Below are 27,119 nucleotides of genomic sequence, written 5' to 3' on the forward strand. Positions count from 1 at the left end.
GAAAAAAGAGAATAACACTGAATGTATTTAAGCATTTACAGAGCTTGTGCAAACTGCTGGATTAACCAGTACAAAAACATGAACGTTACTAATGCTGTTACTTTAGGGCAGCTGGGGTGTAAACTAGGGGTGGGTTTTGATTATCGATTTATCAATTAAAATCAATTCTGACTTGGATAACGTGATATCAATTCATTAAAATCCTGAATCGATTTTTAAACATAAATGTATTTTGCCTAAAACGCCAGGATCTCAGGTTAAACCTCACAAAATTTCTACAACCACCAAACAGCAAAAACAGTAAATGAGAGCAGGTACATGGATTCTGCACAAAGACATAAACACAAAACGCGGACCCAACGCTAAAAATCTGTTTTTTGCATTATTCGCTTATTTATTAGCAGTGTTGGGTAAGTTCCTTTAAATGATTAACTTAGTTACATTACTAGTTACTTCTATCAAAAGTAACTCAGTTACTTCAAGTTACTTGTTACTTTCAGAGTAACTAGTTACTAGGGAAAGTAACTTTGGTTTTACTCAGAATTCTCTTGTTAATGTGTTGCTTCCGTAACTGGATACCCAACAAGATTACCAGTCCTCTAGCTTGTTACTCGCCACAAGTGCACTGTGCCACCTACCAATAGAAAGGAAAAAATAATGTGCATATTTCCACGAGAGAAATCCCACGCCTGGACCGCCGTTGACTGTGCCAGACCCGCCCCTACGCAGTTACCAGCTGTCAGCTAAGTAAAAAGAAGATCCTGGTGTTATTTGTCTCTCTAAAACAGTTCATAACTTCCCTTCAGCTCATTCATGTCACCCAAAAGGTAAACCTATTTCTCCATCACCTGTTCAGCTCTGATGATTCAGTAAGGACATCTCCTGGTCTCCTGGGGTTTGGAATATGGGGCCTCCCTGCTGCTGCGGAGTCGGAGTGGTCTGTTTCTCCCCACCCCAGGGAAAAGGGTAACACCACCTGGGTCTGGGTGCAGCTTCCCCCTCCAGGGGCAAGGGTACCTAGACCCGGGGCTTAGAGTACGCTTGGGGAGTGTGATCGTGTGTACAGCGTCTCTTTATGTCTGTCTCCACGTTGGGTGAGTGCTGAGTAATTGCATATGAGAGCATGAGGGTGGGAATGGATGTTTGTATCTGTGTGTGCCTGTTTGTCTTTGTCCATATGTCAGGTCGGGTATCAGACGCCACCTCTCTGGGGACATCTCGGGCCCTCCAAGGTTTGGAGGCCTATCTCCCCCCACCACTTCCCCTGCCAGTGGCGGACTTCCTCAGACATCGGTGCGTTGGTGGTTCTTTGTGTCCAGGGATGGGCGTCCAGGTACACACCGGCTCACTCCTTGGTGGCTGCTTGTTGGGGCTCACTCGGGCCACTTCGGGGGTGGGGTGCCCTCGGCCTCTCGGCCTGGGGCTTGGTCACTCTGGCACCGCTGGCTGCCGGTGGAGCTGACGGGCACGTCACTGCAACCCCCCTTGGCTTCTGCTGCTGAGTGAGTCCTCATCTGGGACTCTCCTCAGCTCTTTCTGGGACAGTGGCGCGGCTGCCCCTCTGTTGGTCTTCCTTGGTCTCTTGTGTTCTGGGGGCCTCTGGATGTCTGGAGTTTTGATCGCCTCCATATCTGCTTCATGCCCTGGAGGACGGGGCTGTGCCCCCCCCCCCCCACACACCCTCTAGCAGATCATTACATGAAGGAACCTTTTAAAAACAAGCGCGTTCATGCTCACAGGTGTACACACGGGTGCTCACACACACAAACTACACCCTTTTTGGCTCCTACCTCAAAGCACACTGTGCGCTGTCGATCTTGCATGCTGCAGAATGTTTAATATTTAGTATTTACTTTTTTCTTTCTCAACAGGTGATCCAGGTGATTGATATATGTATTTTTTTTGTCTGCTTATTTTGTTGTTTTTTGCCCTTTATCCCCGTCCCTCTTCTCTGCTGTTTTTCTTTCCCTCTTTCTTTCTCCCTTTTCTTTTCCTCATTCAAGTCTGTCCCATATCTAACAAGTGAAAATGAAAAATAAAATAAACAATAAAAGGTGAATCAAATAGATATTACGGCAAGGCTGGGATGGTCCATTTGGTATAGTAAATCCGTTGGGCATCTTTCTTCCCCTTTAGACAATAATTCTGATGGCAAAAGAACCAAACGGGACAGGCAAAAAAAACAAAACAAAAAAAAAACAACAACTTTGCTCTGCTTGTCTTCGTTTTTGACTGCACAATATTTTTAAGGTCATCTGATATAAAAACCGAGACCAGGAAAACCGCCTTCATGTTTTTCCTGTGTTTTATCCTCAGTTACTTTGCAACAAAGGCATCTGCTGTGATGCTTACACCTTTGATAAAGTCTCACAAGTATCAGCTTTCTTTTTATCTATAAAAATATAGATATGTACTGATAAGTACAGAATTATAATATTTCTGACTGTCTGAGGCAAAATTTCCCCTATTCAAATCGAATCAAATCGATTCAGGACCTTGTGAATCGGAATCGAATCAATTCTAGAAATCAGTGACGATACCCAGCCCTAGTGTAAACCTTACACACTGGGTGTGTAATAAATGTCTGTACAGGCTTCTTTTACAGTATTGATGACAACCACCATCATCATCGCGGAGGGATGACGCAAAGTAATTGATGATGGTTGTCATCAATTACTTTACGTCATTCTATCATACTTAAAAAAAACAACACAAATTTAACATCAAATTATGGCGTGCACAGTGTTTATCAGCATGATAATTCTGGGTGAGTAATGTGAGAGGAGCAGTCTGAGCGCTAACGTTAGCTGGCTGCACGACTCTGAGCTTCTTCAGTATGAAATCGAGCCTGCATCCATCAACCAATGAGCAGAGTCGTTGTGACCGACAGGGATGCTGCAGGAAGAGAACTGTGTGCATGACACCAACACATAATACTGTGTACATGTAAAGAATGTACGCGCTTTTTCTTCTATATTTAGTTTTAATGCAGAACAGACGTCATACAAACACATTTGTAGACACACACGCACACATTTATAGAAAGACAGGTGATGTGTTTCTATTTACATCTGATCAAATAAATAAGGAGTAAATGACATCGTCACATTACTGTTGACAGTGGACTGAGGAGCAGGATATGCAGGTGGGAAGTCACATGTTGAAATCTGCCATGTGCCTCTGAACAAAGTGCTAGCAGCAGAGTCCAACACATGACTTATTAGGAAAATATTGACTTACATAAAATATGATGAAATACAACAAGGCACAAAAACTGAAATTCCTTTAAATATCAATTATTGAATAAACTACTAATGACTTTTACAGTTGAATATTTATGATTGTTAACAGGAAAAAGAGAACTTGGCCAAACAAAAAAAAAATCATTTGTACTTCACTTATTTACAGTTTAGTAATTACTGGACAGTTAATAAATCCATCACCTGTGTTTATTTATTTATTTTTTCTAATGAGGCAGGTTTGGGGCTCTGTGCACTGCTCTGGCTGTCGTGAACAATTACTCGTGGTTATGTCTTTAAAGTTCTAGTCACTGGAAGGAACAGTCTGACTTTAACATGGTGACCACAATCAATCAGTGTGACTGGAAGCTGATGATCAATAACTGACACTGTGTGCAGGTATCAGGTGCGTTCATGTTGGCTTCACTGAACCGTCTTCTAGTCTCAAAAGTCTGAATCTATAGCAGGCGGATCCGGGAGAGGAAGTCCTGATCGTGACGAGGCCTCTCACCCCAGCCCTCAGTCACGACCAGCTTGGTCAGCTCCTCACTCTACTAGTTACCAACTCACAAAGTGCAGATCACACAAACTCTGAGGGGCTTTTCCTCTTCTTTTGGAGCCAACACATCCCCCTACAGACAGTCTAAACGCAGCCAGTCACAGAGAGTTCAATATAAAGTACCGCTCCTTTAAAGGACGGTTTGGTCTTTGTGGTTGTGTGTCACGGAGGGATTAAAGCTGCCTTCATATCAAGCAGACATTAACACAAAGAACAATCTGACCTCACCGAACGGTGGCGTTACCAACACCCCGCTGCTCCGGGTGGTCCAAATACCCCAACCAAGCTCTGGTGATTCAGAGGTGACTGTTCAAAGACTCATTATCACCAAGGAATGGGTGGTCTCTGATAAAATCACCATCAAACAAGTGAAATATGAAGGCTGTAATTTCTGCAACAAGACCTCTGAAAACAAAGAGGTGAGTCTGGTGCTGACAATGTAGACCTCCATATTTTTAAAATCCAAAAATCCATATTCTGAAATTTAAAATCAGTGATCGAGTGCTGCAGTAATTCCAAACGACTGCATCAGTCTGACCTCTGAGTCACAGGAGTTGGGGCTTCAGGGAGGTCAGGTGAAGAGGTGAAATGCTTGGCACACAGCACACACTCAACCTGGTCGCTTTTTACACCGGGAATGAATGTGAGTTTAGTGGTTAGTCCTCTCACAGTGGAGCTTTAAAGTTTAAGTTTAAGTGGCTGCAGTTTGGAGCTTTAAGCGATCCCTTAGTGTAGTCCTGATTCCACCTGGACAGAAAATGATGTAATAACCCTGTGTAAAACATGGCATCCTGCACAGAAAGGTGCTCCCATCAAGATTTCCAATAAGATATTTACATTTCTCAGATAGAATTCTTTCTGCTAACTGCAGACTTTATATACACATATGATAACTTCTTTGTTTTAATATTTCACCCCCCTGAACATTTGTGCCATTACCACATGCTAGAACAGCTTTTCCTTTCATGCTCACATAAATTAAATAATTATGTCATCATTAAAACTTGAGCAGCTTGTCATTGTTACATCTTTGGTTAGAAACTGAGAGTCGTAACATGTAGAGGAGAGCTCGGACAACTCTCTCTTCAGCTCAGGCTCTGAAACCTTTCCCTCAGGTTCTTCACGATGCTCTGCTGACCTTCCGCCTTCGGTCCTGAGGTTGATCTCGTTTTCTGGGAAACATCTTGATCAGCAGACAATGCTGTGGACTTGTTCTGCTCGGTTTTGGCCTTCAGTTCCTCCCTCTGTTGGTATTCGTCAGACTCCTGGTAGGCCCGGCACCGGTCGATGACAGCCATGATGGAGATCTTCTCTCTGCTGGTGGGTGAACGGATCTGGACGTAACTTTCATCTGTTTTGTCTCTGGCTGTTTCTTCTGGCTCTGGAAACTTCTCCATGACAATGATCTTGTGTTCGGGGTCGTTTGTTAGGGGGGCCTCAGCTGCAATGTAGTAACCGTCGTTTGCCACCTGGTCCTGGAGCTTTTGCAACTCACTCATCTGAGATTCACTCAGCCGAGGATCCAGGGAATTGGCTCTGAGGAGCCGTCTGCTGCGTTCCTCTTGGCTGGCGTTTCTGTGAGGCCTTTGTGAAGAAACCCTTCTGGGAGCTTCATCAGCGAGGAAGCAGCCTGAGGAGCAGCTGGAGTGCCTCCTCAGACTGCTGTCGAACTGCTCCGGGATGGATCGACTTCGACTGACTGCGCTCTTCTGGGAGCAGCTGTTGGCGGAGTACTTGGAACGGAGTTCCTGGACATCGGGCCAGTTGAAGCCTTCGAGGGGAGGAGGTGGACTGAGGGGGCTGCGAGAGTGAGGCCGGCCCGAGGAGACGCCCCTGGAGTTTCCCGCTGAGCTGGAGGTGAAGCCGAGGGTTAAAGACCTCACGTGGTTTACGGGACTCAGCGGCAAAGAAGTTGCCTGCTTATGAGAAACCAGCGGCAGAGTCAGGCTGGATTTACCTGCCAGAAAAAAACAAAACAAACGAAACATATTTAAATCACTCTTAAATTTGATCGTTACAGTGTTCCGATAACTGACAGAAATGATTAACAAAAGCCGTAATAATCCATAAACATATGTTTGGCTTCTACATAAATCAAACAATGGTACCACATGCAGCTGTGATATTTTACTTCAGCTTCAGGAAAGATGGGCTCATCACTTTAGGCTGTTCAGATTATAATCTGCCCCTAAGCAGCGCATTTTACCATCTTTACCTGAAGGTGGCAGTACAGTGTTATAACTACATGTGGTACCATTGTTTTTTTGTTTTTCTTTTCATGCAGCGGGTGCAGACTAAGCATGTGTGGGCAGGTTGGACTGATCGGTTGCTCAACAGGAAATGGTTTATTTAAAGAAGCAGAGTTTGCTGAAGGCAGGGCAGGCTCAGGCTGAGCAGGACTGAATATATACCCAGTTTTGCAAACACACAGAACAAACATTTACAACAATTAATCTCTTAACATCCAGCAGGTCATCGAGCCCGTGCAGGACTCAGAGTATGGTCAGGGTTAACATCACACTTTTCCCGTACATGGTATATAAAAAAAGATACATTTTTAATCCAGTCTCTCCTTTGTGTTATCACCTTACAGGTGTACTATCTGATTTTCTAAATTAGAATTTCATATAAAATGGATAGGTTGACGATCGATAACCCTAACTGTACCTCAAAAGGTCACTGATGATCTGGTGAATGTCAAGAAGTCAAAAGAGAATTAAATACAGTTTCTGAATTGCGTTGATTGAAGATTTAGTGGTCCTATGGTCACATAGACAATCAATAGATAGATTTCCTTGAGGATTGCTGGTTTGAAATGTTAAGCAGTGTGCAAAGTGACGTACCCGAACCTTCCCTCTCCTCTACCACACTGGCTAAGCTCTTCTTTCCAAATAGGAGACCCTGACTTCGCTGTCGGACCATCGGACTGGAGGTTTTGATTCGCTGACTGTACTGACGAGCCAGGTGGAGGACTTTGCTCGCCATCTTGTCCACTTCGACCACCTGGTCTGAAGCGCTACTGGGGTGGTCCTTTTCTGCCTCCACCTTCAGCTGGTTGACCTGAGGCACTGGAGCCCTGAGGACAGCAGCCTCTTCCCCAAACATCTTTAGCGTGTCCCTCACGCTTCCTGTCCGGTTCACCTCCGAGGCTTTGGGCTTGAGGGGCATAGGGCTTGTCAACTCTTCTTTGATTGTTCTGAGATCAGAAGCTCTGCTTTCTTGGGAAGAGTTTTTGGTTGGGAAAGAAAGGCCGGAGGTTCTGGAGGTTACTGCAGCTTCTTTGGTTTGATCCTGCCCTCCATCTTCACTCTGGGATCTTTTGATGTCTCGCTCCATCGCCTGCCAGATCTTAATCATTTCAGATGAAGGTTTGAAGTCTTCATCATCAGAGAGATTATCCTGCACACTTTGAGACCTGGACCCCTGGCTGCCTTCTGAATCTTCTGGATCAGTGCTTCTTTGTTCAGACTTCAAAGAGTCCAAAGAGCCACTACAGCCCATAAGATCCTGGGTGTTTTGGGGTAAAGCAGAGTGTGACTCTGCATAAGTAGGGTCCACAGTGGAGGTGGAGGAGGTCGAGGTGCTGTTGAACCGGCTGACGGAGCTCCTGACCAACCCAGATGGTATGTATGTGAGGCTCTCTCTGCGCCGAAGACTGAAAGTGGCATCTTGGTTTTCAGCATTTTCATAGTAACTTTTGATTTTCCCAATGAGCAGCTGGTCCTGCATGGACAGCATGGAGTCCCGTCTTCGCCTAATGCTTCGGTCGCTGTCAAAGAGACTGTCATCTCGAGGAGACAACATGGTCAAATCGGACCCACCGAAGGTCTCTGCAGGATCGGCAACAAAGCTGCAGAGCCGCGGAGGTCGGTCGTCTGCTTCGGCACTCAGGCTGAGGCTGCTGCCACTCCTGCTGGGTAACCGAGGTGAAGGACAACCGAGCGAGCGGGCGTCATCCTGGGCCACGGTGCCTCGCTTGATGCTGTTGGTGAAGTGCTGGGCGATGGAGCTAGCTTTGTCCAGGACGGAGGACGGGAGGATGCTGGTGGCTTCGCCTTCCTTCTCTGCTGTCTCCTTCTCGTTGTCCTCATCATCAGAGGACTCCCCACTGCTCAAGGTCTTCAAATCTGAATCAGGTGTAGCTGAGGATGGCTCCTCTGTGGGTTCTGGATCTACTTCAGGTTTCAGGTTGTCTGAATTTCGACAGGAATTGGAGATGTTGGAAGGGGTCGGATCAGTGAAATGTTCTGGTTCTGAGATTGGTTCAGACATCTTCTCCTGTGGTAGCTTCTCTACTGCTGGCTGGACAGGACAAAAACACAGAAGCAGTAATTAGAGGTGGGAAATACAGCCATGATGCAAGAGATTACGACCACCTGCAAACACCCCCCACCCCTCAAAATCAACAAGCACTGACAGCCCAGAGATTGGGCGATCTGGAGATGGAGATGGCCTCACAACTGCAAGTCAGCGACTGAGTGTTACTTACCTGCTTAGGTGTCGGCTCGGTGCCACCTGGCTCTTCTTCTTCAGGGAGTTGTCCATTTTCTTTGTTAGAGTTGTCTGAAGAGACGCTGCCTCCCTCTGTCTCCTTCAGCAAAAAACAAACAGAACAGGAAGTCAAGAAATGCTGGAGGAAAAGAAAAGTTTTTATAATATGATTTAAAAAAAATCAAACCAAGAAGTCATTAGTGTCGTTCATGGAAAAGCTTCTTACTCGGTTTTAAAGAGTGTTTGTTATTATTGTGTGAACTGAACCTTTATTTATTACATGATACAGAGCAGCCATCAATGCAAATCAATGCAACAAAACTTTGAGAGGCAGCAGCAAATGTCCAGTTCATCCAACCACACCTAGAAACACGGAATCACCAATCGTATTCATGCTCACAGCACTAAAGACAAAGATGGATGTAAAGCTGCAGGACGAATGTTCGAAGAAGCTCCCAGAGGAAAAAAAACAACAAAACAACAACTTTTAAACTTTGCAAAGATAAAAAGCCAAAATCAGTCAAAGAGCTGTTCTCATTCTTTAATACGACAGGAACAGTTTTTGGGAAGTCTTTGTTTGTTTGTTCTCCAGAGTCGGGTGTTTCAGTGCATACAGACAACCTTCGCTTAGCAAAAACATTTGATCCAAGAAAAACTGTCAGTGTGCCTCATTAATCTGCTCACATTTCACATTTCTGTTTACAATAAACAACTTCTAAAGTCAATGTCCCCAACTGAAGGAGGCACTGAAGGAGGTACTGACGGAGACACTGCAGGAGGCACAGAAGTCAATGAGATTATTTCTCAGTGTGAAAATGTAGAGCACTCGTGTTGTTGGAAAACATAACAGAAAATGCTTTTGTGGTTAAAGGAGGTTGTTTTTCCCGCTGCTGTGGAATAATGTGCACGCCCGGGATTGCTACAATACAGCGCTGGTGTCCTGACCTGGTACTGATGTCATTCAGACATCAAACTGATGTCATGATCAACAAACCAAATAATGTTCCAGACACTGACCACAGTATGGCCTTCAGTGAAAAGATTACGGTGGGCAGCTGGGTATTTTTCAGCTGAAGCACTTTGCATGAGGTATGTGGCATGGACCTGTTCTTTATTTCCACCTTTGAAAAGCAAACATGGGACATAATATTTGGGCAGCTGGCTCAGCGACTTTGGGCTGTACAGACACTGTGAGCTGCATTCATATCAGCAACCAACCTAAAAACAGGACCTGGTTGCTCACGTCCTCACAGAGACTCTCACAGACTTCTTCCTAAGTTACACCTGTTGGTGTCATGGTCCTGGGTCGTGTGACCCAGTGTGTTATGTTTAGCCTATTTTGATGTTTATTGTTTGTTTAGGTTCTCTAAGGTAGTCCAGCCATTTGTATATATTACCCTTGCATTAAGTCTCCCTTGCCCTTCGTGTGTTTATGTCTGTGTGTCTTGTACTGTCAAGTTCATGCTGTCAGCTATGTCATCTCCCCTGTACTAAGTTTCCCTGGGTCATGAGTCCTGTCTGCGTGGTTATGTTTAGTTCTTGTCGTGTCTAATTTCCATGTTTCCTGTTTTACTTTGTAAGTCTGTATTCATTGTCAGTGTATTCAGTTGCACCCTCCTGTCCTGTCATTAGGTTCATGTGTGTCAGCTGTGATCCCATGTGTGGCCACTTCCCCTGATCATCCCTCATGTGTATTTAGTCTCTGTGTTTCATGTAGTCTGCGTCGCGTCATCTGTGTTATCTCCCCTACCCCTTGTCATAGTTCCCCAGCCTTAACTAGTCCTAGTTTGTACTTTGTTTAGCCATAGTTTTCCCAGTCTATGTTCAGGTTTTCCCTCAGTTGCTTTGCTGCCTTGTTCCTTAAGTCTTCGGCCCTCAATAAAGGCTCGCCTTCTGTTAAGTCCGGTTTTGTGTCCTCACCTCTGTTTGCTCTTGGGTCCTCCACTCACTCCACACGGTCTGCCCCGGCGGTCCGTGACAGTTGGTGTGTGAATTAGCTAACCAACTAGCCATCAGAACAAGAGCATACTGCTTGTTTTTAAGTCTCTTATAATGGATTAGAACTAGTAGAACGCTTAGGTCAGGTGATAAGTTGCTTCTGATTGTTCCTAGAAGCAGACTAAGACACAGAGGTGACCGGGCCTTTGCGATTGCTGTGCCTAAACTTTGGACCAGTCTGCCTCTTCAAATTAGGATCTCTCCAACACTCGACATTTTTAAATCCCGTCTGAAAACACATCCTTACTCCCTAACTTTTAACTGTGACTGAGTTTTTGTTTTGTTCTCGTTGTGTCTTTGTTTCACTTTTTAGTTTGTACAGCACTTTGGTCAACTGTGTTGTTTTTAAATGTGCTTATAGATAAACAGATTGATAAGATTCACAGAGGTTAGGACTTTAGAGATGATGACTGAGGTCATGAGTGCTCATAAAACCTCAACATCTTTCTGATTTGATATATGTGAGGTTTTAACAAAGCTAGCCTAGCAGTTTGCTGTTGCTTCCAGTCTTTGTACTAATCTAAACTAAACCTTTTGCAAAGAAAGTGACCCATCTGAAACAATCTGACTGAAGGAAAACAAAAAACAATGAATTTCATCCAAATATTGTCAGTTCCTTTAAACGCTGCCCCATGTGGTCACCCTGCGGTAGTTAAGTGTGTTGAACCCAAGCATGCAGCTCGGCTAGTGTTAGATGCCCATGAAGCAGTTACTTTGAGCTCCACAGCAGCATCCTTGTAGCGCATTACAGGGGCTGCGGGTGATGAAGACTGGGCTGGCACCGGAAAGCCTCACCGTCCCCGCGGCGGAAAAGAAGGCCTGGACAGTGACGTGCCAGCAGGAGATGGCAGCGAGCACGGAGCTAGCAAAGTCGTCTACCTGCTTGTCCTCCAGCAGAGCATCATCCAACTGACCCGCCTCTTCCACGCTGCACAGCAGGCGCTCTAGCGAGTCCTTCCTGCTGCCGAGCTCCGCCTCCTCCTCCGTGACAGACTCCCCCAGCATGCTGCTGCTGACGGTGGCCCGCAGAGAGCGCCTGTCATCTGAGCACTGCAGGACGTCACACACTATCATGTTTCTGCTTCCTAAAACTAAAGTGTGGCTCTGATAGCAGGACTGAGCCTCAGTAACCCTCACCGAAACATCGCTCATAAGAACACATCAGAAAGTTCACAGAGTCATAAACAGAAGAAAACAGAAGAAACAGTCTTTAAATCTGAGCAACAGCAAGCAGGCGTGTGTTCAATGAGTTTGGGTCTTACCTCCAGCAGCGCTGAGAGTCCAGCAGGGGATTCAGCAGAAGAACAAGAGCAAAAAGATTTGTTAGACACAACAGCTTTACCGGTTAACATCTGCAGCTTTAATCAGCCCAGAGAGCAACAGGCCTCAGAATCCTCACAGTGTTTTCTACCATGCTAACCCTTATTAGGTCCACAGCGGGTCAATCTGTTAGAGTCCAGACATTTTATTGAATTTTGCCCGAAATAAACATCTGCAAAATATTATAAGAGATAACCTAGAGGTCCAAATGCATGTCTGAGAAGGAAATCTAAAACCTGGGCAGAATACAACCTAAACAAAAACGTTCCAAGAGAAACTACTATGAGGACAAAAGTCACAAAAGTGGACATACTGATCAAAGATTTATCAAAATCGATTTCAATGAAATGACTTTACCTTTGTTGCTTTTCAGGGTTTGTTTGATTGGCTCTGGAGAAGAAACAAAACTGGTCGTTACACATCAATAACAACAAGATACCTTGATCAGTAATCCAGGTAATCTGATTACCTGACTGTCGGCGGCCCTGACGAGCATCTCGTGGGAACTCGTCAGAGTGGCAGGATGTGGCTTTCTTCAGGCGCTCAGGACTGTAACGGTACTTGGAAGGATCTACAGGGAAGCAACAACAACACAGAGGAGCATTTCATCACATCCTTATTAATCTTTGCTTTTATTAATCTTCTACAGCAGAAGAGATGTTTACTCACAGATGGAGTCCATCTCCAGGATAGCTTCTTTTGCCTGAAAGACACAACTAACCATTACTGGTGTCTGCACTGGTCACCTGGAGCGAAATGGGTGAGTATACTGATGCTTCTGACCTTCTGTGGGATGATGGCTTGGTGGTTTTCCACAATGATGCGTTTGATGTGATGAGCCCAGAGCTTCTTCTCCTCCACCGTCTTAGCCTGAAACATTAAAAGACAAAAACACGGAGTGAACTCCGATCCTCTCAGGCTTAAATATGTTGGCTGGCGGGTGGAGGTCGACTCACCTGGACGGTGTGAGGCTGTTTGGGGTTTTTGTAATGCATGACGCTGAAACTCAGGGAGTCTTTGGCGTTTTCGTTGAGCGTCAGTGTGGAGCACTGAAACCAAGAGACAGAACTAAGAATCAAACCTGCACTTAAAACAAAGACCTGAAAACCTGCAGCTCTTAGATGTTTGTCTGCTGCCACTCACAGAGATGTGCGTCTTGTAGACATAGTGCTCGCCGCGACGTTTGGTGATGAGCAGCACCCGGTCAAAGAGAAAGAGCGTTCTTTCATTTCTGGCTCGATGGACCTTGAAGTTTCCCTCCAGAACTAATTCTCCGTATGTGGTGAGATCAGGACCTTTCCAGTTTAGCAGCAGTGACTGAACCTCCTGAAGAACCAAACACAGAAACACTCAGACACTCCAGCCTTTGGTTGTTTTGGTTTGTTTTTAAGGAAGGAAGCCCTGAAACAACTTTGTAGAAAAAGAAAGTTCAACCTTTCCAGATTTAATTTCCTTTATCAGAGCAATTCAGTGCAGGGCTTCCTGTTTGAAAATGTCACCACTGGGAGCAAACTCTCTCTAAACTGTCACAAGATGTCAGAGCTAATAAATAGTTCTTATCTGGGACACGCCTCTCTTACATTTACCTTCTGATAAGAACTTCATCTGCACAGCCTAAAAACAGGAATGTATTCATTTAAAGTTATTTTCTATAATAATAATAATAATAATAATAATAATAATAATAATAATAATAATAATGTATACTTTATTGATCCCAGTGGGGAAATTCCTCTTTGCATTTAACCCATTCACCATTGGGTGCCCGGGAACAGTGTGTAGGGACGGTACTTTGCTCAGGGGTACCTCAGGGTAGCCGTTCAGTGGATTCAAACCCTCAACCTTCCGATCGTGGGGCCGCTGCTCTACCTACTGAGCTATCCCTACCCCAATATTTTCTTTTCACTTTATAGTCATAATTACAGTGTGTATAGAAAAAACTTTGTTTTGCCATTAGTTACCTGGAGTCGGACAGCATGTTCGTGTTTTCTCTTCATGTCATTAATGTACCATGCCACTCCCGTCATAGTGTAGAGAGCCTCCTCTACCACCTCATAACCGTCATCCTCTGGGTCAAAATGCTTCTCTATCTCCTAAAGAAAACCATTACAAACACCAACAAATCAGCATAAAGTCATGTTCAGTTTAACCCGTTCATGCATGAATTATGACAACCTCAATCTGGATATTTTTCTTAAGTATTTTTATTCATTTTTAGGCATGAAAAAAAATAATTTTGAACTTCATTATTTTTTAAACACTTAGGTGGACAACTGTGTATGGAGTGACACATCAGTGTCTAATGTAGTGGTTTATGTGCAAGTATACCATCAACACTGACACAAATACCTGAAAACAGCCTTTGGATAGCTGTCCACTGTAGTCACCACTATACATGAAAAGGTTAAAACATACAATTTTATGCAGATGATACCAATTTATTTATGTAAAATGAAAGAGACACGATCACGCTGTAGCTTCAAACCAAATAACCAAAAAGTCTGACAAATATTCCCCAATACATGCTTGAAAGTATATATAGTCTAAAAAATAAAAGAAGACTCCCAAAAGGTTGATTCTGTTCATCTGGACGTTTTCAGTGGGAGAAATCATCACTTATCCAAGTGACTTCTTCAGTCTCAGCTGACTGCAGGTTTCCCCAATTTTATAAACAGTACATTTGCACAATAACTGAAATGTTCACTGAATGAACAATGGGCTGTGAGGTCAGTTCGTTGATCATTAATATGAAAATTGTCATGACCATGGATCAACAACCATTAATCAATGAACACTGATCAAAACCTATTGATCAATGGCCACAAGTACCATTCACAGAGAGTTCGGGAATGGCTGCAATCACAGCATTGTAAGATGGTGACAGATGTACCTTTAGGCCCCCTCCTCAATTCAGAGATGGGCTTTCCCTTTTCATGTGGCCTCCTTGACTCCCCGCTCAAACCAGCATTCCTCCCTGTCCATGATGTGTACATCCTCATCTTTTTAATGAAGACTGAAGGAGTCTTCATTAAAGAGACTCCCTCTTATTAGATTATTCTGTTATTATATGTTACCTTATATATGTAATCAAAGTAGTTGAATTAGAATACTGCTGTAGATCATATTATACCCTTTAATATAGAGTGTGTGAGCTGTATGTAGTTTAGTTCTCATTATACTTTTGAGTTAACAGAACATATTCACATATTAGTTCATTAGATAAATGTGCATCACTCTGTATCCTTGATCTGCTGGGAATGTGTTACACTGTTTTCTTGACATGTTCTATTGTTGAATCATGAAGAGAAGGAGACTCTGTGTCTAAGACAGGGGAGATAGACAGACCACATTCCATACCCCCACCTTAGAAAGCAGAGAAACAACTGCCGAGGTCATAACTTAGGCGCTGTAACGGAGAAAGAATGTGATGTTTTGGCTTTTACGACTAGATGGGGGCCACTAGAGACTATAAAAAGCTGAGCAACCCGTCACCATTTTGAGACTTGCTGTGACCCTCTTCAGGCATGTCTCCCCATCATGATGGTCCTTATGCTCTTAAGTGTTGAATTGTATGGAAATAAATGATTGTTGATTGAGCATAAATACACCGAGTATTGTCCTTCCTTCAGCCCAAAGATTCAAAGAATTGGGAGATTTCAACACTCTCAACCCAAACGAATCATCCACATCTGGAAGTTTTTTCCAAATACCGTGGATATCCACTCAAAATTCACTTATGTGTTGCTCATATAGTTTTCAGTTAGTTGGCTAAAAAAAAATATAACTAAGAAGATAACTTCTGCTTTCACACCAGGAAATGTCTGAAGACACTTTAACTCTGACTGATCCTCCGGGAATGTGTGTGTGTCTTCGTGTGAAATGTGATGTAAACGTGGCCTTAGACATATTTGCTTCATCTCAGTCCTCTGGTCTATTTCTACAGGTTTGGATGCAGGTGTAACTGGTTGTCAGGTGTGCTGGTGTGGTACCTGTAGCAGCAGGTGGTATTTAAGGATCCTCTGAACAGGTTTGAGCAGGTATGAACCCAGAGGCAGCGAACGTTTAAGCGAGGACTGGCGGTCCCGGAAAAATTTGGCAAGAGATTTGTTCCTCATGCACTCCGTCAGCGCCGCCACCGAACTGCAACAGGAGAGAGGAGACAGACAAGTGTGGACAGGTCAATGTGAATGAGACAAGGTTTTTAAAATGTGCTCGAAACCTAACGTATGGCTTACTTTGGGTAGTTGGTGCAGTACTGTGTGTAGATGTCAAAGTACTCGCTCTGAAATACAACAAGCCAAGAGTTTTATCAGCCGCTGCTTGTACGAACCATCCTCACCCAAATCCAATCAGATCTGGTCTCACCTTGATGACGAAGCACCTGGCGATGGCGACGGGGTCGTTGTCACACTGGTCGAGATCCTGAAGCAGCTCGCTGTGAACAGGAAACACTGTCACCGTGGCGACCCCAGCAACAACAACGCTTTGCATGTCACCAGGAGCAAACCAAAGGAAACCTGAAGTTTTTCTCTCGTTTCAGCAGTTTCCTTGGTTCTCACTTCAGAGTCTGAATCCTAACGCTCATTTTAATATTTCATGATGTTTTTCTGATGTTTTGGAGTTTTTACCTTTAACCATGAAGGCAGACAAGAAGGAGGGAGGAGAGCAGACGAATGACATGCAGTGAAAGTCTCTGTTACCTTCTACTCGAATGACTCGACTAACACTAAACCAAAGGCTGACATCATGGTGGTCATGGTTATTTTTATATATACGATCTGGTTTGTGTTACGGTGTTCGTCTGTGGCTGCACCGTTCAGGAGTGAAAATGGGTGAAATGGTTTGTTCATATTTAACCTGCTGAATCGTTCCTAAACATGAAGGCACTCAAAGTCACAGCAAACAGAGCACTCCATGTTGTGCAGTAGAACAGCGCCGGTCTGCAAAGCAAACTCACCCCTCGACAGGAAACAGAGAGCGCTGACATGGGGGAGACGTAACATCAACGTTAACCGTTTTAGACAAAATATCGTGCTATGATAACGGACACATTAAACTTTATCTTCTTCACCTGTTGAACTCGTAGATGTCCTCGATGTTTCCAAAGAGAGCGCAGACCAGCTCAGGACGGATCGACAGATCCGACTGGTCGGACTGATCGATGATGTGAGCCAGGTAGTCCTGCAGGGTAGGAGGGAGAGGTTAGTAGAGTGGACGGAAGGAAGGAAGAGACAAGCAGGGAAGAAGAGGATAAGAGGAAGTGACAGAAAGGTCAGGGGTCACTTTTTAAAAAGCTCAGCGTCAAATAAAACACCCTTTAAAATAAACTGGAATGTTTCCATTTCTCCAACAGGAGGCAGACTGAACGCTCACTGAGCTATACCACAGTAATCTGATTACTTCTGGCTTGATCAGAGATGCAGACTGTTTAACTCCTCTCTGGAGGGGAGAGGGAGGGGAAACAGGAGGACAAAGGAGGGGGGAACAACTAAGCTGTAGTGCCTCTTCACTTCACTGTGCAATACCTTTTGTGCAATACTTTTGTTAATAGTCAATGGTGCAATAGACTCCAAACTTGAAATGTGCAATTCACTTGTATCTTTATTTTTATTCCTATTTATCCCCTTCGTATATTTTATTTATATATGTCTCTGTATTTATTTATATATATATATATATATATATATATATATATATATATATATATATATATATATATATATATATATATATATATATATATATATATCTATCTATCTCATGTCTGTATCATGTCTGCTAAGCGAGCCTACCGCAGACATGAGCGAGACAGATAAATATGAAGGCATGCCGGCTCGGACGTCGCCCGGATCAACAAGGTCCGCGTCAGGTGTTGAGGAACCAGGGCACCCTGACGAAAAGTGGGCTACTGGAACAAGAAGGCATCGTTGTTGGAATGCTACTACGCAAGTAACCCCGGCGGAAGGGGCTACATGAATAGGATGACGGACCTATGGATTCTTCGACTGCTCTCACAGCTAGAGATTGACGAGGTACAACACAAATGCTACGGCAAGGAGGAGTCAGGACGCCAGGTCAGGGGGGAGATATCATCACCCCCACCCGAGATTGGGTACATAGCCCCTCCATGGAGAAGGAGGCTAGATCAAAGTAGCACGGAGGGAGGTTAGCCAACTAACGGAGTTGCAGAAAGGTGCGACAAAGAAGGTGCATAAGAAATACAGCAAGCTGTCCATACCTGAGGCCTTGGAAACTGCCAAGCAAAGACTCACAGCCTTGGCCAGCCGCTTGAGGAGGTACACCAGAGAGATAGAAGGCAGGAGAATAAACCAGCTGTTCTCCACAGAACCAGCAAAGGTGTACTCTCAGTGGCAAGGGAACAATAATAAGAGAACAGCACCACCAAGGCTGGAGACGGAGCAATACTGGAAGAGCATATGGGAGAAGGACGCAACCCATAACGGCAATGCTCAGTGGCTAGTGGATCTGAGGGCGACCTCCCTGAACAGGGTCCAGTAACCATCACAGTGGCAGATATCCAAGGAAGGGTCTCCAGTATGAAGAGTTGGACAGCACCAGGGCCCGACATGGTTCACGCCTACTGGCTAAAGAAGCTGACTGCATTCCACGAGCGTCTGGCAGCACAAATGAACCAGCTGCTAGTTAACGAGAGACACCCGGAATGGCTAACCGAAGGTCGGACGGTCCTGATCCCCAAGGACCCCAAGAAGGGACCGGTCCCCTCCAACTACCGACCAATAACCTGCCTCAGTACTACATGGAAGCTCCTGTCAGGCATCATATCGGCTAAGATGAACAGGCACATGGGTCAATACATGAGTGGGACACAGAAAGGAATTGGCAAGAATACCAGAGGCGCAAAACACCAGCTACTGGTAGACAGAACAGTCAGCCGAGACTGCAAGACCAGACTGACCAACCTGTGCACTGCCTGGATTGATTACAAGAAGGCCTATGACTCAATGCCCCACAGCTGGATACTGGAATGCCTAGAATTGTACAAGATCAATGGGATCCTGGCGTACAACACTAGAGGCCAACTCCAAGCCCATAGCACAAGTCACCATCAAGTGCGGGATCTACCAAGGAGATGCTCTGTCCCCACTGCTGTTCTGCATAGGCCTGAACCCCCTCAGTGAGATCATTAACAAGACTGGATAGGTAGTCAGAACTGAGGGGATTGAACTACCAGAAGGCAACATTGCAGACATAGAGGACAGTTACAAGTACCTGGGGATCCCGCAGGCAAATGGGAACCATGAAGAGGGCGCTAGAAAGGCTGCAACCACCAAGTACCTGCAGAGGGTCAGGCAAGTCCTGAGGAGTCAGCTGAATGGTAAGAACAAGATCCGGGCCATCAACACGTACGCCCTGCCCGTGATCAGGTACCCTGCTGGGGTAATAGGCTGGCCAAAGGAGGAGATAGAAGCCACTGACATAAAGACAAGAAAGCTCCTTACCATGCATGGAGGGTTTCACCCCAAGTCCAGCACCCTGAGGCAGTACGCTAAGCGGAAGGAAGGGGGCCGGGGACTGGTGAGTGTCAGCACCACAGTCCAGGATGAGACAACGAACATCCAAGAATACATTGGGAAGATGGCCCCAACTGACCGAGTGCTCAGTGAATACCTCAGGCAGCAGAAACCCAAGAAAGAGGAGGGAGACGAGGAACCATCATGGAAGGACAGGCCCCTGCATGGTATGTACCACCGGCAGATAGAGGAGGTGGCTGATATCCAGAAATCCTACCAGTGGCTGGACAAAGCTGGACTGAAAGACAGCACAGAGGCACTAATCATGGCAGCACAAGAACAAGCTCTGAGTACAAGATCAATAGAGGCTGGGGTCTATCACACCAGGCAAGACCCCAGGTGCAGGCTGTGTAAAGATGCCCCAGAGACAATCCAGCACATAACAGCAGGGTGCAAGATGCTAGCAGGCAAGGCATACATGGAACGCCATAACCAAGTGGCCGGCGTAGTGTACAGGAACATCTGTGCCGAGTATAACCTGGAAGTCCCGAGGTCAAAATGGGAGATGCCCCCAAGGGTGGTGGAGAATGACCGAGCTAAGATCCTGTGGGACTTCCAGATACAGACGGACAAAATGGTGGTGGCTAACCAACCGGACATAGTGGTGGTAGACAAACAGAAGAAGACGGCCGTAGTGATCGATGTAGCGGTTCTGAATGACAGCAACATCAGGAAGAAGGAACACGAGAAGCTCGAGAAATATCAAGGGCTCAGAGAAGAGCTCGAGAGGATGTGGAGGGTGAAGGTAATGGTGGTCCCCGTGGTAATCGGAGCACTAGGTGCGGTGACTCCCAAGCTAGGCGAGTGGCTCCAGCAGATCCCGGGAATAACATCGGAGATCTCTGTCCAGAAGAGCGCAGTCCTGGGAACAGCTAAGATACTGCGCAGGACCCTCAAGCTCCCAGGCCTCTGGTAGAGGACCCGAGCTTGAAGGATAAACCGCCCGCAGGGGTGTGCTGGGTGTTTTTTTTTTTATATATATATATATATATACACTCAACAAAAATATAAATGCAACACCTTTGTTACTGCTCCCATTCCCCATGGGATGGACGTAGAGACCTAAAATTCATTCCAGATACACAATATAACCATCCCTCCCAAACAGTGGTCACAAATCAGTCCAAATGTGTGGTAGTGGGCACATCTGCTTTATTGAGATAATCCATCCCACCTCACAGGTGTGCCACATCAGGATGCTGATCTGACATCATGGGTAGTGCACAGGTGTACCTCAGACTGCCCACAACAAAAGGCCACCCTGGAATGTGCAGTTTTTTGTGCTATTGGGGGTCTGGGGACCCAGAACCGGTCAGTATCTGGTGTGACCACCATTTGCCTCATACAGTGCAACACATCGTCGCATGGAGTCTATCAGATTGTCAATTGTGGCCTGTGGAATGTTGGTCCACTCCACTTCAATGGCTGTGCGAGGTTGTTGGATATTCGTGGGAACTGGTGCACGCTGTCGTATACGCCGGTCAAGCACATCCCGAACATGCTCAATGGGTGACATGTCAATGGGTGAGTATGCTGGCCATGCAAGAACTGGGACATTCTCAGCTGCCATCTGCCCTGAACAATGTGAACCATGATTCATCCGTGAAGCGCACACCTCTCCAACGTGCTAGACGCCATCGAATGTGAGCATTTGCCCACACAAGTCTGTTACGGCGACGAGCTGGAGTCAGGTCAAGACCCCGATGAGGACGACGGGCATGCAGTTGAGCGTCCCTGAGACGGTTTCTGACAGTTTGTGCAGAAATTGTTTGGTTGTGCAAACCAATTGTTCCAGCAGCTGTCTGGGTGGCTGGTCTCAGACGATCTTGGAGGTGAACCTGCTGGATGTGGACGTCCTGGGCTGGTGTGGTTACACGAGGTCTGCGGTTGTGAGGCCGGTTGGATGTGCTGCCATATTCTCTGAAACGCCTGTGGAGACGGCTTATGGTTGAGAAATGAACATTCAATGCACGGGCGACAGATCTGGTTGACATTCCTGCTGTCAGCATGCCAATTGCACGCTCCCTCATTGCTTGTGGCATCTGTGGCATTTTGCTGTGAGACAAAACTGCACATTCCAGGGTGGCCTTTTGTTGTGGGCAGTCTGAGGTACACCTGTGCACTACTCATGATGTCCGATCAGCATCCTGATGTGGCACACCTGTGAGGTGGGATGGATTATCTCAATATAGCAGATGTGCCCACTACCACACATTTGGACTGATTTGTGACCACTGTTTGGGAGGGATGGTTATATTGTGTATCTGGAATGAATTTTAGGTCTCTACGTCCATCCCATGGGGAATGGGAGCAGTAACAAAGGTGTTGCGTTTATATTTTTGTTGAGTGTATATATATATATATATATATATATATATATATATATATATATATATATATATATATATATATATATATATATATATATATAATATTCTGTAACTGTAACTTCTGTCGGTGCTGTGCTTTTGGAAACTGAATTTCCCAGAGGAACCCACCCGAGGGATTAATAAAGTTTTATCTTATCTTATCTTTCTGTTTGATTAAATATATATATATTCCATATGTTTGGTATTTATTATTGAGGTAAGTACATAAACACATTTATTGTTTTAAATAAAAGCGATTACGTAATTATGTTTATTTTTATAAACTGAACTTTAAAATCTGTGTATCAGTTTATGTTTAATGTGTCAGAGTTTACTTGATTTTTAAATATTTAAAAAAAATGGAGAAAACTCGTATGTCTGATGTGTTTACTGATTTCATATTACATATTCTATCTCACTTAGAGCTTTTTTAGAGCCTAAAACTTGTTATTATTTTATTATAAGGACAGGTCTTTGTTATTCTCTGAAACCTTGGTAAATAAATCATAATAAATATCTGTTAGAGTATTTCCGTTTTTCCGTTGCTCCTTCACTGGTTTGTTTTTTGTTTTCCTAAGTTTTTTAAACAGCCTGGTTTGATTGAGTCGTACTTCAGACACTGAAACAGGTGCGTGCAGCTCGGTGAGCCTGTTACATAAGCAGCTAATCCCATCACTGCAGAACGTCTTAGCTTGTTAATTATAGTCTGGCACTGAGTCATGGCCGGGGTAACGACTGACACCGCGAGCTGTCCTCTGTACGTGGAGATGCGTTCAGGAAACGCGTATGTTTCACGAGCCCAAAATGTTCAGACTAAGAAAAATGGGTCAATTTTTGTCCTGAGTGCTTTCAGAATAGAAATGAAATGTTTGAAGTTCAGACAGTTTTACCTTGGTGAGTTTAGATTAAAACTAAAGGATGAGAAGCTCATGCATCAGCAGCTTAAAAACCAAACCCTGTCCAGCTCCATGGTCACTGATCATCGTTTGAAAATAAGACGCCAAGGATGGAAGTGTTTCTACTTCATGTTCTACACCATGGAAATGATCCTGGGATCATCCACCGCCACCCTCTGTGGACATCCAGGTGTTTTCATGAGATCACAGACTAGACTTTCAGAGAAAAGCTTAGCGCCTGAAGTTACTTTAGAGATAGTTTCAGGATAAAGCGTCAAACCATCAGCGAGCGTGATCAAAGCAAACTTGACTCGTCCTGAACCCGCCGCTAGCGAGCAGCGATCGATGTTCCAGGTATTCGGCAACAGAATTCCAGGAACTCAGGAGGTGGTACTGAGTTAAACTACCAATGAGAATAAAGGATATGGTTGGACAGGTGGCTACCTAGGCAACCACAATGACCAACCATCCACATCAGTGAAAAATTTGAGCCCGTAGAGCCCACACCTGTTACCATGACACCTATAGGGTCACGCAGTTAGGTAACTCACCTCCACGATCATGCGCAGATCTCTCACATACATCCTCTCTGTCTCGATGATCTCCATGACGACGCGGTCTAGGTAGGTCAGCTGAGGGTTGGGCGCCATGCTGGCGCGGATAAACGGTGAAGCCGGCTGCCGGCGGCTCAAGGTACGACTCGCCTTCCAGTCTTTGTTGTTGTTGTTTTTGTTGTGAATGAAGCTCCGCCCCTTCCTGTTGGGTTGGGGGCTCGACCCCTGGAGGTCTGCAGCGACCTCCTCGGGGCTCAGGTTAAGGTTGATGTCAGGGTCCGAGGAGGAGCTGGTGATAGATGGAGGCAGCGCAAGGTTGTCGTCTCTGGAAGATCCAGACCCGGAGGACAAAGTGGAGATCAGGCTCACGGGGCGCCGGTAAGATGCCAGCAGGTCGGAGGAGTCGGAGGGTGTGGACGATGGAGCACGCTCATCGCTGCTGATGGAGGCGGTGGACAGGCGGGGGGACTCTGAGGAGGGGAGGGAGAGAGATGATGTCACTGATAGCAAACTTCTACATCATCACCTTTCACAATAAAAGCACTGAGCTTTTTCCACTGTCAGAGTGAGAGCAGAGTTTCACAATAAAAGCTTGTGTAAGGAGAAGTTAGAACATGATGAATGTTTGTCCGCAAAGACAGATAAAGCAGTGTGTTATTTTGGTCCTGGAGTCTGAATTCACTTTGAGGAAACACTCACGCCTCACATCCACAGCTGCAAACATCTGGACAGGTTGTGGCCTATTAACCACACCTGAGGAATGTCAGGAATCCAAATGTGTTTAGATGTTTTTACAGTGAAGAAACAGTTTGTACTGTGTGAAGCAACTGAACGAATGAGCAACATTTCAACATGTACATGCGGGCTGCTTGGCTGGGAATCAAATGTTCAGGAACTGACTCATCAGGTGGTTCGAGCTCCGGGAGTTTCAAAGTGAAACGCCTCAAACGCCCATTTCTTCCATCGACCTATAGTTCCTCTGGTGTCCAGCATAGGCAGCAGTGAGTCAGTCCCCATTGACTCCCATATTAACATAAACATGTTTACAGCCTGTAAAAAACACTTTGATCTATCTTCAAAACACCTGTAGTCAATAACTCACCTGTTTAGTGTATGAAGACAGAGTTTGCATTATCAGGGGCGTGGCCTCTATGACTTACAGGTGCATGGTTACACAGATGGGTGTAGCTGCTAGCTGTCTTATTTGTGCTGTTTTATCCTTTAGGATGAGTTTCATGATATCATCATGACAATAACAACATGGCTGCTGTGCAGTTACTTGCTGATGCTGGCAGATGTTTACAGGTATGACACTGTGAGAAAGTGGAAGCTACACATTCGTGTTTCATGTATGTAACCAGATTCTCGGATCAGGTGTTCAAGCATGGTCCAACCAGCCAATCACAGCAGGTTCCCACAGACTCTTTCAGTGAAATCAGCATGTAGCAGATCAGCGATAGTCATTTATTCCTTTTGGATTAATTGGTTTAGCTTCATTGACAGATTTCTTGGAATCGCATACTGAGAGATTTGGTTGGCGCACGTACCGGCTAACCAGTCCTCTGAGGGTTTGGCTAAATATCTGAAGAGCAGCGACACCGACAGTCCACCTGAGACACAGACACACACATTCAACATGTGGACGACAACAGTAGGACAGCAGAGCGCTCCTCAGACAGGAAGTTCCTGCTGCCACCGTCTCTGATGTTCCCATTAAACATGCACAGAACTATCAAACCTGACTTCAGAACACAGACAGAGCATGCTCCCCAACAGGTGGAAAAGCAGGCACACAAAGGCAGGGGGTAACCAGCTTTCGGACCTGTCCTCTCTGCTTCGCTGCACACACATTACAAACTGCACTTGAACACAACAGCAGCTCAGGTCTGAATCATTTCAAACGGATCCTCTGTCCAATACTCAACAAACTCAGACACAAACACAGTTTCCTGAATTTCCTTCAGAATAAAAGTCAGTTAAAAGCCTTTAATGTGAAGCTGTGGGTGAAGTAAATTAACCCTGCAGGACTTTCAGCGGGAGGATCAGACGGACCTCTTCCGGCTCCGAAGAGCAGCTCAGCCGGAGGGTTTCACGCTGTGTTCACTTCCTCCCACATGACAGGAATCTCAGAAGCCAAAACACAAATCCTCCTTGAGAGGGAACACAGGAGAAGGAGGGGAGGAGGAGTGCGTGTTTGAATGAAAACAGCTACACACACACACACACACACACACACGCGCACACACACACACACACACACACACACACACTAGTCCGTTAGCTCTTTGGCTTCCTGCCATTCTGCAGCCAGGGAGGCGTTTACTCACCAGACAGGAAGGGAGTGAGTTTATGGATGTGATATGAGGCCTGGTGGGCCAGTCACAGCTCAGAGTTTACATTCAAACACCTTCAAACACACACAGGGTTGACCTTTGACCTCTGCAACCGTTGGACCAACAGGAAGAGCAGCTTTTCTAGGACCCTGACCAGAGTTTGAAACCAGAATAAAAACTCAAACAAACAGGAGAGAAATGTGCTGAAAACATCTGAAACCTCTTCACCTGCTCCGTTTAACACCTGTGAAGAAAAACGTGTTTGTTTAAAAATAAATAAATAAATTATCCACTCCGCTCATAGCTTTAACACTAATGAGCTTTATTCAAACCTCTGACACTAGAAAACAGTCTCTGAGACCTCACTCCATCCAAAATGCTGCATCAGGAAAAAAGTCTGAGATTTTCAGGGACCATCTGACGGCGACTCACCAAACCAGCGGCGCACAAACACTCGTCTGAGCCGCCGATCCTCCTCCACACTCCTGAAAGAGATCTTCACCTGTTTCTCTGAACAGAAACACCTGACCACAGCTACATCGCCTCCTCCTCCTCCAGTCAGACTGCGCCACATGCTCCTCTGATACCCCATTGAACCTGAACGCTGGGCTCAACAAACGTCCTCAAAAACAAAAAGCGGATGAAAGAGAAGAGGTTGAGTTTTCCTGCAGCTCTAAAGTGCCCTGAATGCCCCACATCTGTAAACTGTGACTGCAGAGCTGAACAGAAACATGAGGAGGAAGAGGAGGAGGAGGAGGAGTTACAGGAGGAGGAGAAAGGGCAGACAGCAGGAGGAGTTGCTGAGGGGAGGAAAAGATTTAAAAAGTGAGGAAGATGAAGGTCCTTCCTCCTCTCTGTTTGGGTTCAAATGAATAAAAAAATATTTAAAAAAAAAAAAGAATCACAAAGAAACGCTAGCAGAGGGAGGAGCTACAAACTGACCTGACATGAGCCAGAAATACACTAGAGGGCGTTACCGAGCAACCACAGAGACTCGGGATCTGATCAGAAACATCTGAACAAACACAAGAGCTCACGATTTAATGATGACATGCAGCAACACAGACACAACAACACGGACACAGGCAGCAACATGGCAAAACAGACACACAACAACACAGACATAAACAACACAGTCACAGACACACAACAACACAGACACACAGGCAGCATCAAGACATCACAAAACACAACATTACGGCAACAGATACACAGGCAGCAACACAACAACACGGCAGAACCACGGCAACCTCGCCGTCGGCTCCGATTTACTTGTCGCTTGCAGGTTGGCCCTGCCCCTCTGGACAACTTTAATCACTGTACTCGACTGAGTGCCTTCCTCTGCGCCTCCTCACACACTTTCTCTTCAGCTCTGTTCAATGGGACCTGAACTGCAGTCTGAAGATTACCCAGCTGCACCTGAACTCATCACTGATGTCATCCGTTTCTGTTCATAAAAAACTTTATTAGCATCATCATTTATTTTAGGTCCTCTTTTATTTCATTTTAAAGAGTCACATGTTTACTGGGGATGGAGCCTGAAAGACATCACTGAGTGTGGTTTCATTTCAAATACAAACGGAGCTCTGTCTTAACCTGCTAGGAACTGGCGTCCACATATGTGGACATCACATTTGTGGGATGTCTAGACCAAAATAATACATTCTGCTCTACAAGGGCTTGATATCCAGTTACGAAGACAGTATACTGCCACTGTTCTATCAAAATTTAAAACAAATGTCCTCCTATGTGGCTCTCATTTCTCTCAGAAACAAAAATCAGGTCAGTCAGAATTATAAAGCACTTT

The 27,119-nt window shown here is 45.3% G+C and overlaps 1 protein-coding gene across 1 annotated transcript; it reads right to left on the minus strand.

The window, feature by feature from the left end:
• Nucleotides 1-2,963: 2,963 nt before the first annotated feature.
• Nucleotides 2,964-26,027, minus strand: LOC309690156 (pleckstrin homology domain-containing family G member 3-like). The gene is made up of 18 exons (XM_082507088.1): nt 25,745-26,027; nt 24,527-24,589; nt 22,977-23,449; nt 16,679-16,788; nt 15,973-16,042; nt 15,843-15,889; nt 15,597-15,747; nt 13,569-13,700; nt 12,751-12,933; nt 12,564-12,656; nt 12,391-12,477; nt 12,277-12,310; nt 12,077-12,178; nt 11,965-11,997; nt 11,083-11,354; nt 8,288-8,389; nt 6,642-8,100; nt 2,964-5,755 (listed from the first exon to the last, which is right to left on the minus strand). Exons 1-18 carry the CDS (start codon nt 25,902-25,904, stop codon nt 4,884-4,886), a joined length of 4,443 nt encoding a protein of 1,480 aa, XP_082363214.1. The 5' UTR covers nt 25,905-26,027; the 3' UTR covers nt 2,964-4,883.
• Between the last annotated feature and the right edge of the window lie 1,092 nt (nt 26,028-27,119).

This window comes from Aulonocara stuartgranti, assembly GCF_965226115.1.
Source record: "Aulonocara stuartgranti genome assembly, chromosome: 15".
In the NCBI taxonomy this organism is placed as follows: domain Eukaryota; kingdom Metazoa; phylum Chordata; class Actinopteri; order Cichliformes; family Cichlidae; genus Aulonocara; species Aulonocara stuartgranti.

Bases quoted from the DNA above. Each gene is read 5' to 3' on its own strand.
- LOC309690156 (XM_082507088.1), bottom strand. From the start codon at position 25,904: ATGGGGTATCAGAGGAGCATGTGGCGCAGTCTGACTGGAGGAGGAGGA. The intron at 15,890-15,972 runs GTGAGACCAGAT...GTTGTATTTCAG, and splicing joins CCAGGTGCTTCGTCATCAAG to AGCGAGTACTTTGACATCTA. The intron at 12,179-12,276 runs GTGAGTAAACAT...GCTTCCCTGTAG, and splicing joins CCTGGAGATGGACTCCATCT to ATCCTTCCAAGTACCGTTAC.